This window comes from Artemia franciscana, chromosome 11 (assembly GCF_032884065.1).
Source record: "Artemia franciscana chromosome 11, ASM3288406v1, whole genome shotgun sequence".
Classification (NCBI taxonomy): Eukaryota; Metazoa; Arthropoda; class Branchiopoda; order Anostraca; family Artemiidae; genus Artemia; species Artemia franciscana.
The window spans coordinates 41,346,328-41,359,536 of record NC_088873.1 but is presented as its reverse complement, the minus strand read 5'-3'; the positions used below and the strand labels follow the sequence as shown (position 1 = coordinate 41,359,536).

Sequence of the window (13,209 nt, the reverse complement as noted above, 5' to 3'; positions counted from 1 at the left end):
TTGTGCTAATTTCCGTTAATATTGTTCTTTTTTCTCTGGATATGTATATACATGTATATATAAATGTATATATTTATTTCTCATCAAAAGAAACAGGAGGTCTAAAAGATAAAAAAGCGAAAAACACACCACAAAAGAATACACAATCACAAGAAAAATAAAGAACAAATGGATATCTAACTATAAAAAACAAAAACTATTGCCTCAAACTATTTGCCCAAGTATGAGTAACAAGTTGGAGTTATATCTGGCGATCTGGGCTTTGATCGCTTCATTAGGGTCAATAATCCCATACCGACTTGTTACAATACCGTTACTTGTCCATGGTGGAAGCCGTAAGAGGTACTTCGCATATTTATAATATGTGGACCACAATTCTTTCTTATCTTCCTTTTGGAATATCCTCCAAAAGGGACTTAAATACAGATAATGAGGTAGTGCCATTGCATTGCACAGCTGGGCCTTAATCTGCCGATCAAACTGACGCTATATATATATATATATATATATATATATATATATATATATATATATATATATATATATATATATATATATATAAGAATATGTGCATATCGCAATATATTTTTTTCCATATTTGCTTATAGTATGATCTTCTCCATGGCCCCGCTCGATTGCAACGCAGGAGTTTTGAAATCATTGTCTTTACCTCATTTTGGCCCACCATCTCCCGAATTCTGCTCTCCTTGGCTCAAGTTATTTATATATAATCAACTTGGCTGTGGACCACCGTCCGTGCTTTTTCCAAAAGGGACAAAGGTTCGCAAATTACCGGAAACTCTCCTACCGTATGAACGTCTTCTAGTCACATTTTGGGGCCAAAATTCGAATGCTGTTCCCATACAGAATGCTTTAGTAACTATTTTAGAAGGTCTATGCTTCGGAGCTGTTTTTGTCCAGGTAACTATTATTAGTCATTTTTTTTCGTTTAATAAGGAATTACATTACCTAAACATATTTTTTTATTCTTATCATAAATTCTATTTCATTTCTATCACTTCTTACACGTTTTATTATCATTATGTCAGAGGAAATTGTTAATAAATGAATGCTTAATTGAAGGAGAAGGCATCTCTTTGGTTGATTGACAGTTTCATTTTTAAATTCGCGACACAACTATAATTTCCCAGCAGCTCTGTTTCTAGTTCCAAAGAAGAGTTCTATCCTAAGATAGAACTGAAACGTTCATTGAAACGTTCATGAAACGTGCACTGAAACGTTCTCATGCACAAGGGCTTGCAGTAAAATTTCCACGAAGATCAACACATTTTTTCATGTCAGTTACGTTTGTTTACTGTTTTTAGTTACATATGCAGCTGACAAAAGACACCTGACATATTTGTAACAAGAAAAAGTAATAATTGGGAAACTATATCAAGCATAGTGGAACCAGACGGGAACGCCTCATGCATTATCCTTTGATATTCTGTGAGAATAAATTTAGCTCACGGGTTCCAGTCCAAGTCAGCCCCTCAACAGCTAGAGTTAAGCCCTGGGCCCCGTATTGCTATTCAGAAATCAATCCACTGTTTTCATGATGTCATGAAATTTACTTCAAAAAATGTTAGTTAATTTGTCACGACATTAGTTCAGGAAATTTTGTAAAAAAAAAGTAAGTTTCCCCTTCAAAGAACTTTTTTATACGTTGTTGTGCATGGTTTTCTTTGAATTTTGTATTGTATTTTATCGTTGTTTTCTCGAAATCTGTTGTTCTTTTCTCAAATTCCAGTAATGAGTTTTAAGACATAATTTCTAGATTTAGAGGGTGGGGGTTCCTTAAGACAAATACTATTTTTATGGGATGTTCCATTTCTCCCACTTTTGTTGAGGCTATGAATGTAATCTTCTGTTTTATGTTCAAAATATTCCAAGTGCAGCATTTAATAATAATAATAATAATTTATTTTGACCCGCTACGATAAATCAAAGCGGATTACCAATAAAAGAAACAAAACAAAAACTGCACAAAACAGAAAGAACAAGAAACTAAAGCAAACGAGTAAGGCCACTGTTGGCGGGCAGATACTTTTAAGTAGACTGGGGTATTTTGCCAGCAAGCTCCGTGAGTTTTGACCCGATATCCGGAAAACTGTAAACAGATATGAGGTTCCTATTTGTATACCATGGAGGCAGATACAATAGAAAACGGGAAAACCGGAAATAATAAGAATGAATCGAACTGATATCTTTTTTTATGAAAAATAGGGTAAATACCAGAAATAAACAAAACCGAATGATTTGTAAAAACCGAATGTAATTTAGCAAGAGACTTTCTATTGTATCTACCTCGGTTAGCAACAATTTTAGAGTAACTTAATTAGATTTTCTTCTTGCAATCAGCAACGGCGAGAGTCCGTAAGGATTTTAGTGTTTACTAACATTAATTCCCAGCCACCGAAATGAAGAAACCGACGGGATAGAAGAAGATCCACAGATTAGAGGAGTAGAGATATTACTATTAAATGAAAGATATTCACACTTTGAAAGATTAAGAGAAAGTCGAATCGCATGAAGTTTAGATGCTACTGTTGAAACAGACAAAGAAAGCCCTTTTTTAGTTCTACTGATCAAAAGAATACCATCCGCATAGGCAAGATAAGAAATATTTACAGAATTAAGGATGCAAGTAGGTGGGATAGAGGAAAGGACAGATGATATACAAAGTTTGAAAGTAGAGGGGGAGAGGACAGCACCTTGCCGGACCCCACGTCGTACTGGAGTTTTACTTTCTGAAACCCTCATATCCATTTTAATCCGCAAGAAGGAATTTGAATACCAATATCTAAGAAGAAAAATTACCGATATATTGATACCGTGACTAAAAAGGGAAAAAATAGCTTGGGAATACGGAACGGTGTCAAAGGCTTTGGAGAGATCCAAAGCACATAAATGTAACTCGAATCCCTTTTTAGTAGCCTCAGTAAGAATATTGCCGAATAGTTTTCAGTAAGCTAAAATATAATCTTGATTAATATGTTATTAATTGCAAGAGCACTCAAGAAAGAAGAAACTGAATGGTTTTTAGTCAGCTAAAATATCATCTTAATTAATCTATATATATATAAAAATAAGTTGTTTGTTTGTGTGTCTGTCCGCATATGACGTCTGAATTATTTCATCATACACCAATTCATAAACGAATGTATTCAAGCCGAAGTAGCTGAGTTGGTAAAGCGTTATGTTCCAGGTTCTAGGTTCGAGAGGTTCCAGGTTCGAACCTTGGCTTTAGCATTAATACAAAAGAAGAAAAAAAAACTAAAAAAGGTAAAAAAAAAACTAAAAAGAAAATACTAAAAAAACTAAAAAAGCTAAAAAAACTAAAAAAAAAAGGTAAAAAACTAAAAACTAAAAAAGGAAAAAAAACTAAAAAAAATGTAAAAACTACAAAAAAAAACTAAAAAGAAAAAAACAACTAAAAACTAATAAAAAACTGAAAAAGAAAAAAACCTAAAAACAGGAAAAAACTGAAAAATAAAGGAGAAAAAAAAACTAAAAACCGGGACACAGGGAATATAAATGACGACCGGGACGCTCAAAGAGAAATTACAGACTGGGACACTGGGACACAAATAACGACCGGGAGATATAAATGACGATCGGGACACTCAAAGATAAATTACAGACCGGGACACAAATGACGACCGAGACGCTCAAAGACAAATTACAGTCTGGGACACTGGGACACAAATGACGACTGGGATGCTGGGAATATAAATGAAGACCGGGACACAGGGACACAACTACAACGGGAATGCCGGGGACACGGGGATATATAAATGACGACGGGGACACAGGGAATGTTTGATTAGCAATCACCATCAACAAAGCTCAAAGGCAATCATTAGAATAATGAGGTATAGATCTGAATACGGATTGTTTTTCCCATGGACAATTTTATGTTGCATGTTCAAGAGTCGGTAAACCTGACAATCTATTTATATGCACAGACAATGGGACATCGAAGAATGTTGTATATTCGCAAGTTTTACGTAGTTAAAAACATATATATATCTATCTATATTCACAGGTGGGACACAGGGACACAACTACAATGGCGCGTAACTAATATGGCGCGTAACGAATTTCGTGCGCGGGGGGGGGGGGGCTCGGGGGGTTGGGGCGCGAAGTACCCCCACCAACTAGGTGTTGGGGTGGCGCGACGCGCCACCCCAACAGCTAGTATCTTAATAATTGTAAGAATACTTAAAATAGAAGATGCTCAATAGTTTTCAGTCAGCTAAAATATAATCTTAATAAATATGTTAATTGAATATGTTAATAATTGCAAGAATACTCAAAATAGAAGATTCTAAATAATTTCAGTCAGCTGAAGTATAATCTTAATGAATATGTTTATTTTAATATGTTATTATTTGTAAGAACACTCAAGATCATATTGTTTAGTAAACAATCCATATATATAAAAATAAATTATATGTGTGTATGTGTGTGTGTGTTGAGTGACGTCATGTTTGGGTGTCGACTGACGTCATGTTTGTCGACTGACGTCATTATAAGGATTGAGCTGTATGCGTCATGAAGTTGTTTGTCGACTGACGTTATGTTTGTCAACTGATGAAATTATATACCGGGATACTGGGAAACAAATGAAGACCGGGACACAGGGAATATAAATGACGACCGGGAACTTCAAAGAGAAATTACAGACTGGGACACCCGGACACAAATCACGACCGGGACACAGGGAATATAAATGACGACCGGGACACATGGACACAACTACAACGGGGACGCCGGGGGCACAGGCGGGATATATAAATGACGACTGGGACACAGGGATTGTTCGAATAGAAATTACAGACCGGGACACAAATGACGACCGGGACACAGGGAATATAAATGACGACCGGGACACTCAAAGAGAAATTACAAACTGGGACACCGGGACACAAATGACGACCGGGACACAGGGAATATAAATGACGACCGGGACACAGGGACACATCATTAGAATAATGAGATATAGATCTGAATACGGATTGTTTTTCCCATGGACAATTATATGTTGCATGTTCAAGAGTCAGTAAACCTGACAATCTATTTATATGCACAGACAATGGGACAGCGAAGAATGTTGTATATTCGCATGTTTTACGTAGTTAAAAACATATATATATATATATATATATATATATATATATATATATATATATATATATATATATATATATATATATATATATATATATCTATTCACAGGTGGGACACAGGGACACAACTACAATGGCGCGTAACTAATATGGCGCGTAACGACTTACGCACGCGGGGGGGCTTGGGGGGCGGGAAGCGCCCCACCAACTAGGTGTTGGGGTGGCGCAAAGCGCCACCCCAACAGCTAGTATGATAATAAATATAATATAATATAATGATAATTAAATTTATCATTTAAGTGGCATGTTCAAATAATAAGAGTTCTCAAAATTATTTCAGTCAGCTAAAATATGATCTTAACTTTCTTAGTTGAAGGGGGCTGCCGCTTCCTCATCCCTCGCTCGTTACGTTGAAGCTTGATTTTTTTCTATTGAAAAGTCCATTTTTTGAGCCACGGGCTAGTCTATAAAAAAAAAAACTTATTTACTTTTTTTTTCTTTTTTTTTTTTTTTTTTTTTGCATAACACAGTAAAAGTTACAGTGGTTAAGAATGTTTCTTAAGAATTTGCTTTTGAAAAGATTGTGGAAGATTTGTTAAACATTTTCCGGATGAATTGCCTTAAAATGGACTTAAAAACCCGTTTGACTAACCGTATATCATATAATTAGCTGTACCAAAAATGCGGTTCGATCTCAGGGCATACCGGGCTATATAACGGGCTAGAATGGACATAAAATTGGGCTATAATCGATCCCACGTTTCTAGGGCTATGAAATAAAAAGAACTAGTTTATTTAACTGCAAGTAAGGAGCGACACTAGAACTTAAAACTAACAGAAATTATTCCGTATATGAAAGGGGTTGTCCCCTCCGCAACGCCTCGCTCTTTACGCTAAAGTTTGACTCTTTCTCACAACTTTACTTTTTAAAACAATAAAAAACTTTTTATCGTAAAGAGCGAGGCGTTGCGGAGGGGACAACCCCTTTCACATACGGAATAATTTCTGTTCGTTTTAAGTTTTAGTGTCGCTCCTTACTTGCAGTTAATTTTTTGTTTATTTCTGAACGTTTTTGAACTAATGCATCTTTTGATTTTGGCTCACTGCACATAAATAATTAAAACGAAATTTGCATGTTATGTTTTTTTCCGGCTAAATGGCATTCTCATAGTTTTGATCAGAAGATTTTGATTCAAAATAGGGGATGGGGTAGGAGGCCTAGTTGCCCTCCAGTTTTTGGTTACTTAAAAAGGCAACTAGAACTTTTTAATTTTTTTACGAACATTTTTATTAGTAATAAATACACGTAACTTAAGAATTAACTTACGTAACGAACTTCTATATTTGTATATTTTTATTACGTATATGCGGGGGTTCGCCCCCTAGTCAATACCTCGCTCTTTACAGTAAAGCTTCAATTTTATACCAATTCCTTAAGAATGACCCCTGAATCCAAAAGGCCGTAGAAATGATAGTTGAAATTACTAAAAATACTTTAACGTGAAGACCGAAGTATTGTGGAGAAGATGAACCCCTTATTTACGTAGTAATTTCTGTTATTTTTAGTTTTAATGCTGCTCCTTACTTCCAGCTGAAATTTTTTTATATATTTATTTTCTCATTTTTTTCTTAAATAATGCTAGAAAATCCTGCAGCCCCTTCATGGAAGTTCTCTTCCCTCGTGATAAATTCCTCCATGAAAGATCCTCTCATCTAATCCCCTCCCCCCTTCAACACGAAAAAGTCCCCCTGAAAATGTCTGTACACTTCTCAATAACCATTACTATAAGTAAACAATGGTCAAAGTTTGTTATTTGCAGCCCCCCCAGGGACTCTGGGGGATTACGTCGTCCCAAAAGACATAATTATTAGGTTTTTCGACTATGCTGAACAAAACGGCTATCTCAGAATTTTGATCCGGTGACTATGGGGAAAATAAGCATGGGAGGGGGCCTAGGTGCCCTTCAATTTTTTAGGTCTCTTAAAAAGGGCTTAATTTCCGTTAGAACGAGCCCTCTCGTGACATTGTAGGACAACTGGGTCGATACGATCATCCCTGGAAAAACAAATAAACACGCATCCGTGATCTGTCTTCTAGCAAAAATTTCCACATTTTAGTAGATAGGAGCTTGAAACTTCTACAGTAGGGTTCTATGATATGCTGAATTTGATGGTGTGATTTTCGTTAAGATCCAATGACTTTTAGGGAGTGTTTCGCCCTATTGTCTAAAATAAGGCAAATTTTCTGAGGCTCGTGACTTTCGATGGGTAAGACTAAACTTGATGAAACTTATTTATTTAAAATCAGTATAAAAATGCGATTCTTTTGATGTAACTATTGGTATTAAAGTTCCGTTTTTTAGAGTTTCGGTTACTATTGAGCCGGGTCGCTCAATAAGTTCCTAAAGTTCCGTTTTTTAGAGTTTCGGTTACTATTGAGCCGGGTCGCTCCTTACTACAGTTCGTTACTACGAACTGTTTCATAATTAAAGGAACATCAAGCTTTTCTGAAATTTCATTTCAGTACTATTTTCTTAGGTACTCGTTTGACTAACCCTATATCAAGCTGTACGAAAACGTGTGATGTAATGAAGTTGGGGTAAACAAAAAGCAGGTTGTCCCAGTAAGGTCATAAGGAACGATTTGAAAGACATTGGAACTTTGTGGGAGGGGTTGAAAAGTGAATCTTTTACTAGATTAGGGTAGAGGAGGAGCGTGTGCTGCTGTGTTGTCTTTGGGTACTTGATCCCGTAGTGAGTATTAATGGCAGTAGTAGTAGTTTTCTTACGTAATATTCTGCTAAGTGATGCAAAATCTTTAATTTTAGGGTTATTCAAAAGAAGCTGTTGTTATGGAAAAACAAGTTGCTTTGCCTCTAGTTGAATTGGAGGATGAAAATCAGCTAAAGGCAGTGAAAAAACTTAATCAGGTTGTGGATTTGACTTTTATTTGTGGCTATCTCACCTTGATTGATAGCCCTGTTGAAAAAACTCCTGAAATTCACGATGGGCAACAAATTACTGCCAGTGGTGACAATATTCGAATTCATTCTATTGAATCATGTAACCAAATCCAGGAGACAGAACAACATGGGACGCACAAGCAGGAGTGGGAAATTTTCTCCTTGGACTTCGGCATTCCATTGTTTGATCAAGAGTTGAATTCTCAGATTTTCAGAGGATTAAATCAAAATGCACTTCTCTCGGAAGAAAAGTAAGTTTATAGCCCGCTTTATATGTTCCTATTCGTCTCTAATGTCAAACAGCTCGTGGTGACGAACTGTAGTAAGGAGCGACTCGACTCAATAGTAACCGAAACTCTAAAAAACGAAATTTTGATACCAATAGTTACAACAAAAGAATTGAATTTTGATGCTGATTTTAAGTATATAAGTTTCACCAAGTTTAGCCTTACCCATCAAAAGTTACGAGCCTGAGAACATTGCCTTATTTTAGAAAATAGGGGGAAACACCCCCTAAAAGTCATAGAATCTTAACAAAAATCACACCATCAGATTCGGCGTATCGGAGAACACTACTGCAGAAGTTTCAAGCTCCTATCGACAAAAATGTGGAATTTTGTATTTTTTGCCGGAAGACAGATCGGCACCTAAGCCCCCTCCCACGCAAAATTTTCCTCAAAGTAACCGGATCAAAATTTGATCCGACTTAATCCCCCACAGTCCCCGGGGTAGGGGCTGCAAGTTACAAACTTTAACCATTGTTTACGTATAGTAATGCTTATTATGAAGTGTACGGACATTTTCAGGGGGTCTTTTTTGCGTTGGGGTGGGAGTGGGTTGGGGGAGGGGGTTACGTGGGAGGATCTTTCCATAGAGGAATGTATCATGAGGGAAGAAAATTTCCATGAAGGGGAGCGCAGGATTTTCTAGTATTATTTAAAAAGAAACAATGAGAAAATAAATAAAAAAATTCATTGACCTGGAAGTAATGAGTAGCATTAAAACTTAAAACGAACATAAAATATTACGTATAAAAGAAAGTTTTCTCCTCCATGATGCCTTGCTCTTTACACTGAAGTATTTTTAGTAATTTCAACTATTTATTCTACGGCCTTTGTTATTCAAGGGTTATTCTTAAAGATTTGGGATAAACTTCAAGCTTTAGTGTAAAGAGCGAGGTATTGACGAGAGTGCAAACCCCCTCATAAACATAATGAAAATACACAAATATAGAAGTTCGTTGCGTAAGTTAATTCGTAAGGTACTCATGTTGATTACTAATAAAAATGTTCATACAAAACATAAAAAAAATCTAGTTGCATTTTTATGTAACTCAAAATTGGAGGGCAACTAGGCCTCCTCCCCCACCCTTTTTTTATCAAAATCGTCCGATCAAAACTATGAGAAAGCCATTTAGCCAAAAAAAATTAATATACAAATTTTGTTTTAATTATTCATGTGCGGTGACCCAAAATCAAAACATGCATTAATTCAAAAACGTTCAGAAATAAAAAAAAAAAAAAATTCAAGTAAGGAGCGACATTAAAACTTAAAACGAACAGAATTTATGTTTTAAAAAGTAGAGTTGTGAGAAAGAGTCAAACTTTAGCGTAAAGAGCGGGGCGTTGAGGAGGAAAAGCCCCTCTCATATACGGAATAATTTTTGTTCGTTTTAAGTCTTAATGTCGCTCCTTACTTGCATTTAAAAAAACTTTTTTTTTAATTTACAACAGAGACGCTGTTATATTAGCGAAGAAAAGAGAAGTGATATTGTCAAATATAATGGGAAGATATAAAGTAGGATGTGTATTTTTCCTTTAGGGTGGTGGGGGGGGGGGGAAATTGTTGTAATGCACGTTTAGGAATAAGATATCTAATTGTTTCAATGTAGTTTTTTCATGATTTTGCGAAATTTTTACCAAATTACCCCTTTTTTCCAATTACCAAATCGTTCACCAAATTTTTAATTAGGCCATTTCGAAGGGTTGTAGATAAAAGGAGGGTGTGTCTAAATGAAGCGGAGTGTCTGCAAAATGAAGACGCTCTGCTAAACATGCATTACAAAATATAAAGAAAAAAACGCCACCTTGTCTCACACACCGACCACCAGGAATATGGTTAGAAGATGAATCAGAAGTGGTACAAAATTTCTCTAAACCTCGAACACTAAGAACTTGAGAACTCTAACCCTAGAAAGGGTAATTCCATCTATAATAAGAGCTGAAAGAACGGAAAAATGCGAAATATTGTCAAAATATTTTATATCAATTAAAAGTATATAACTTGTGAAGCCGATAGATCTTGAACAGTTAAATACAGCTTTAAAAGTTATATGCGTCCTATTGGAGCTTATTGCTATGTTGAAGCCTACTTGATTAAGATCAATATCCAAATAATCAAAAAGATCCTTTACCTATTTAAAAAAGTTTGCCAATTATAGTGTGGGGAAAAAATTGTGTAGAATGAGTAAGTTCTCATGTTTTGTGATGCCAGTAATGGTATTTTTTACCCAGTATGCAAAATTATAAAAAGTAGCAGAGTTGCAAAAATAAAACGCGAACAGCACGAAAAGAAAGACAGACAGGAAAAATTAAAAAGAAGGCGGCCGAAAGGAAGACTTGAAAAGCGCAAAAAAAGACTTGAAAGCGCTTGAAGACTTGAAGACAAAGACTTGAAGACTTGAAAGCGCTTTTCAAAATTGAAAAGCGCAACAACAAGATTCATGACTCTGTAATGAGTCATGAGTAAATAAAGAGCTACTGTAATGAGTCATGAATGAATGTAGTAAGCTTGATTATGCTCTGGAAGGCCCACATGCTGTGTTAAGGGTTGTACTGTGGTAAGTACAAGAAAACATTTTTAGAATGCTTATCCGTTATCTTCTTTAATGACAAAATAATATCAGTAGCTCCATATTTGACTATAATTGTTTGTCACAATAGCCTCAGTAGCTCCATAGTTGACAACAGTTTTCTGGTCACAATAATATTGTTGGCCTACTAACGATTAGGTAACGAAAGCAAACGAGAATAATCATGACAGAGCAACAATAGATTGTAAGTAGAAGAATTGAACTTGAATATTTTTTAGAGTCAGGTTAGCAGGAAGTGTTTTTCCTTTTTCTTTTTCCCCTTTTTCCTTCATTGATAAAGGGGACATAACAAGTTGCCTTACTGTCCCGTTTTTATAAAACAAAAGAATTGTGTAGTGCTTTTGTTCAGTAAAGTCAAGTTCATGTTCAAAATTCTCGAAATCTGCTCCTATTCTTGAAGAAAACGTTCGAACATAAAAGTCAAGTTCATTATTTTTTCTTTTCTTTAAAATAATAAGCAGTTCAGATATGCCCTTAGGTCTTGGGTAAGGTGGCCTGTTCTCATAGTATTCAGAACATTTGCTATAAGCAGTAAGAGATAATGCTAGTTAATTAAGCGAGGTCTGTCTGAGAAAGGAAATGAAAACCATATTTTTTGTCTCTTCTTAACTCTGATGATTCTGAGAATCATCACTCAATTTACCGAGATGCTTGAAACAATTTGAAACACTCCTTGAATAAATTCTTTTGAATACGCTCTTTGAAATACACTTTGATTCTGGCAAAATTCGGGATGAATGATGTATTTAGTGAAGTGGCCTTCCAAGTAGTAAGCTTTCGGATATTAGAGAAAATAAAATTCCTTTTTTCATTGTCTTGAAAGTATTTCTTTTCATGGTTATTGCTTTTTATTCTCTTTTTAGGTGTTTTTACTGCTCTATTCACATTTTTGGTATTAGTTGGCTATAAATAAACTTCGTCCATTCCATTTTCTGGAAAGTATTTCTTTTCATAGTTAATGCTTTTTATTCGTTTTCTATGTGTTTTCAATCCTCTGTTCACATTTTTTGGTATTAGTGGGTTATAAAGGATATATATCGGTACTTATCTGTTATAGCGCCGACACTCGAGTTCTTCATAAATTGACGCACTGTAGAACCGGTTTCTTTCGTTAGTTTGTTTCAGCTTAGCGTGATACAAGACAAAGACAAGTGACATGATAGATAGGAAATATATAATTTGGGCTATATATTTGAACATTAGTGTGGGGGGGGGAGAGTAAAGTATTTGGACATGGTGAAGTTAGAAAGCAATTCTTACTTCTTAATATGCAGAATAACTGTACCTAACACACTTTCCATGCAGACCTGCTACACCTTACTGCCCCCTCCCCCAACATATAGCCCAAATTTGCTTCTAAAGTATTAGATTTTCATCAAACTTAGGTATACTTCATTAGGATTAACCTAACTTCTCTTCTGAGTGTCGGCATTATAACAGATAAGTACCTATAGATATGTGTAAATATTATATTTGGATACACTCTTTTTGAAAACACTCTAACCAACAGTTCTGAATGCACTCTTTGAATAAACATTTCTGCATCCACTCTTTGAAACACTTTAGAATGCACTCTTTGAAACACTTTGAAATACTCTTTAAGTAAACACTTTTGGATACACTCTTTTTGAAAACACTCTAACCAACAGTTCTGAATGCATTCTTTGAATAAACATTTCTGCATCCACTCTTTGAAACACTTTAGAATGCACTCTTTGAAACACTTTGAAATACTCTTTAAGTAAACGCTTTTGGATACACTCTTTTTGAAAACACTCTAACCAACAGTTCTGAATGCACTCTTTGAATAAACATTTCTGCATCCACTCTTTGTAACACTTTAGAATGCACTCTTTGAAAGACTTTGAAATACTCTTTAAGTAAACACTTTTGGATACACTCTTTTTGAAAACACTCTAACCAACAGTTCTGAGTGCATTCTTTGAATAAACATTTCTGCATCCACTCTTTTAAACACTTTAGAATGCACTCTTTGAAACACTTTGAAATACTCTTTAAGTAAACGCTTTTGGATACACTCTTTTTGAAAACACTCTAACCAACAGTTCTGAATGCACTCTTGGAATAAACATTTCTGAATCCACTCTTTGAAACACTTTAGAATGCACTCTTTGAAACACTTTGAAATACTCTTTAAGTAAACACTTTTGGATACACTCTTTTTGAAAACACTCTAACCAACAGTTCTGAATGCACTCTTGGAATAAAAATTTCTGCATCCA

At 35.3% G+C, this 13,209-nt stretch overlaps 1 protein-coding gene across 1 annotated transcript in view; it reads left to right on the top strand.

The window, feature by feature from the left end:
- Positions 1–607: 607 nt before the first annotated feature.
- Positions 608–13,209, top strand: part of LOC136033231 (protein FAM91A1-like) — a 30,482-nt gene continuing 17,880 nt past the window's right edge. The window contains exons 1-2 of the mRNA XM_065713946.1: positions 608–921; positions 7,960–8,345. Of these exons, the coding sequence (XP_065570018.1) occupies positions 610–921; positions 7,960–8,345 (698 nt within the window). The 5' untranslated portion in view covers positions 608–609. The remainder of the gene's footprint in view (positions 922–7,959; positions 8,346–13,209) is intronic.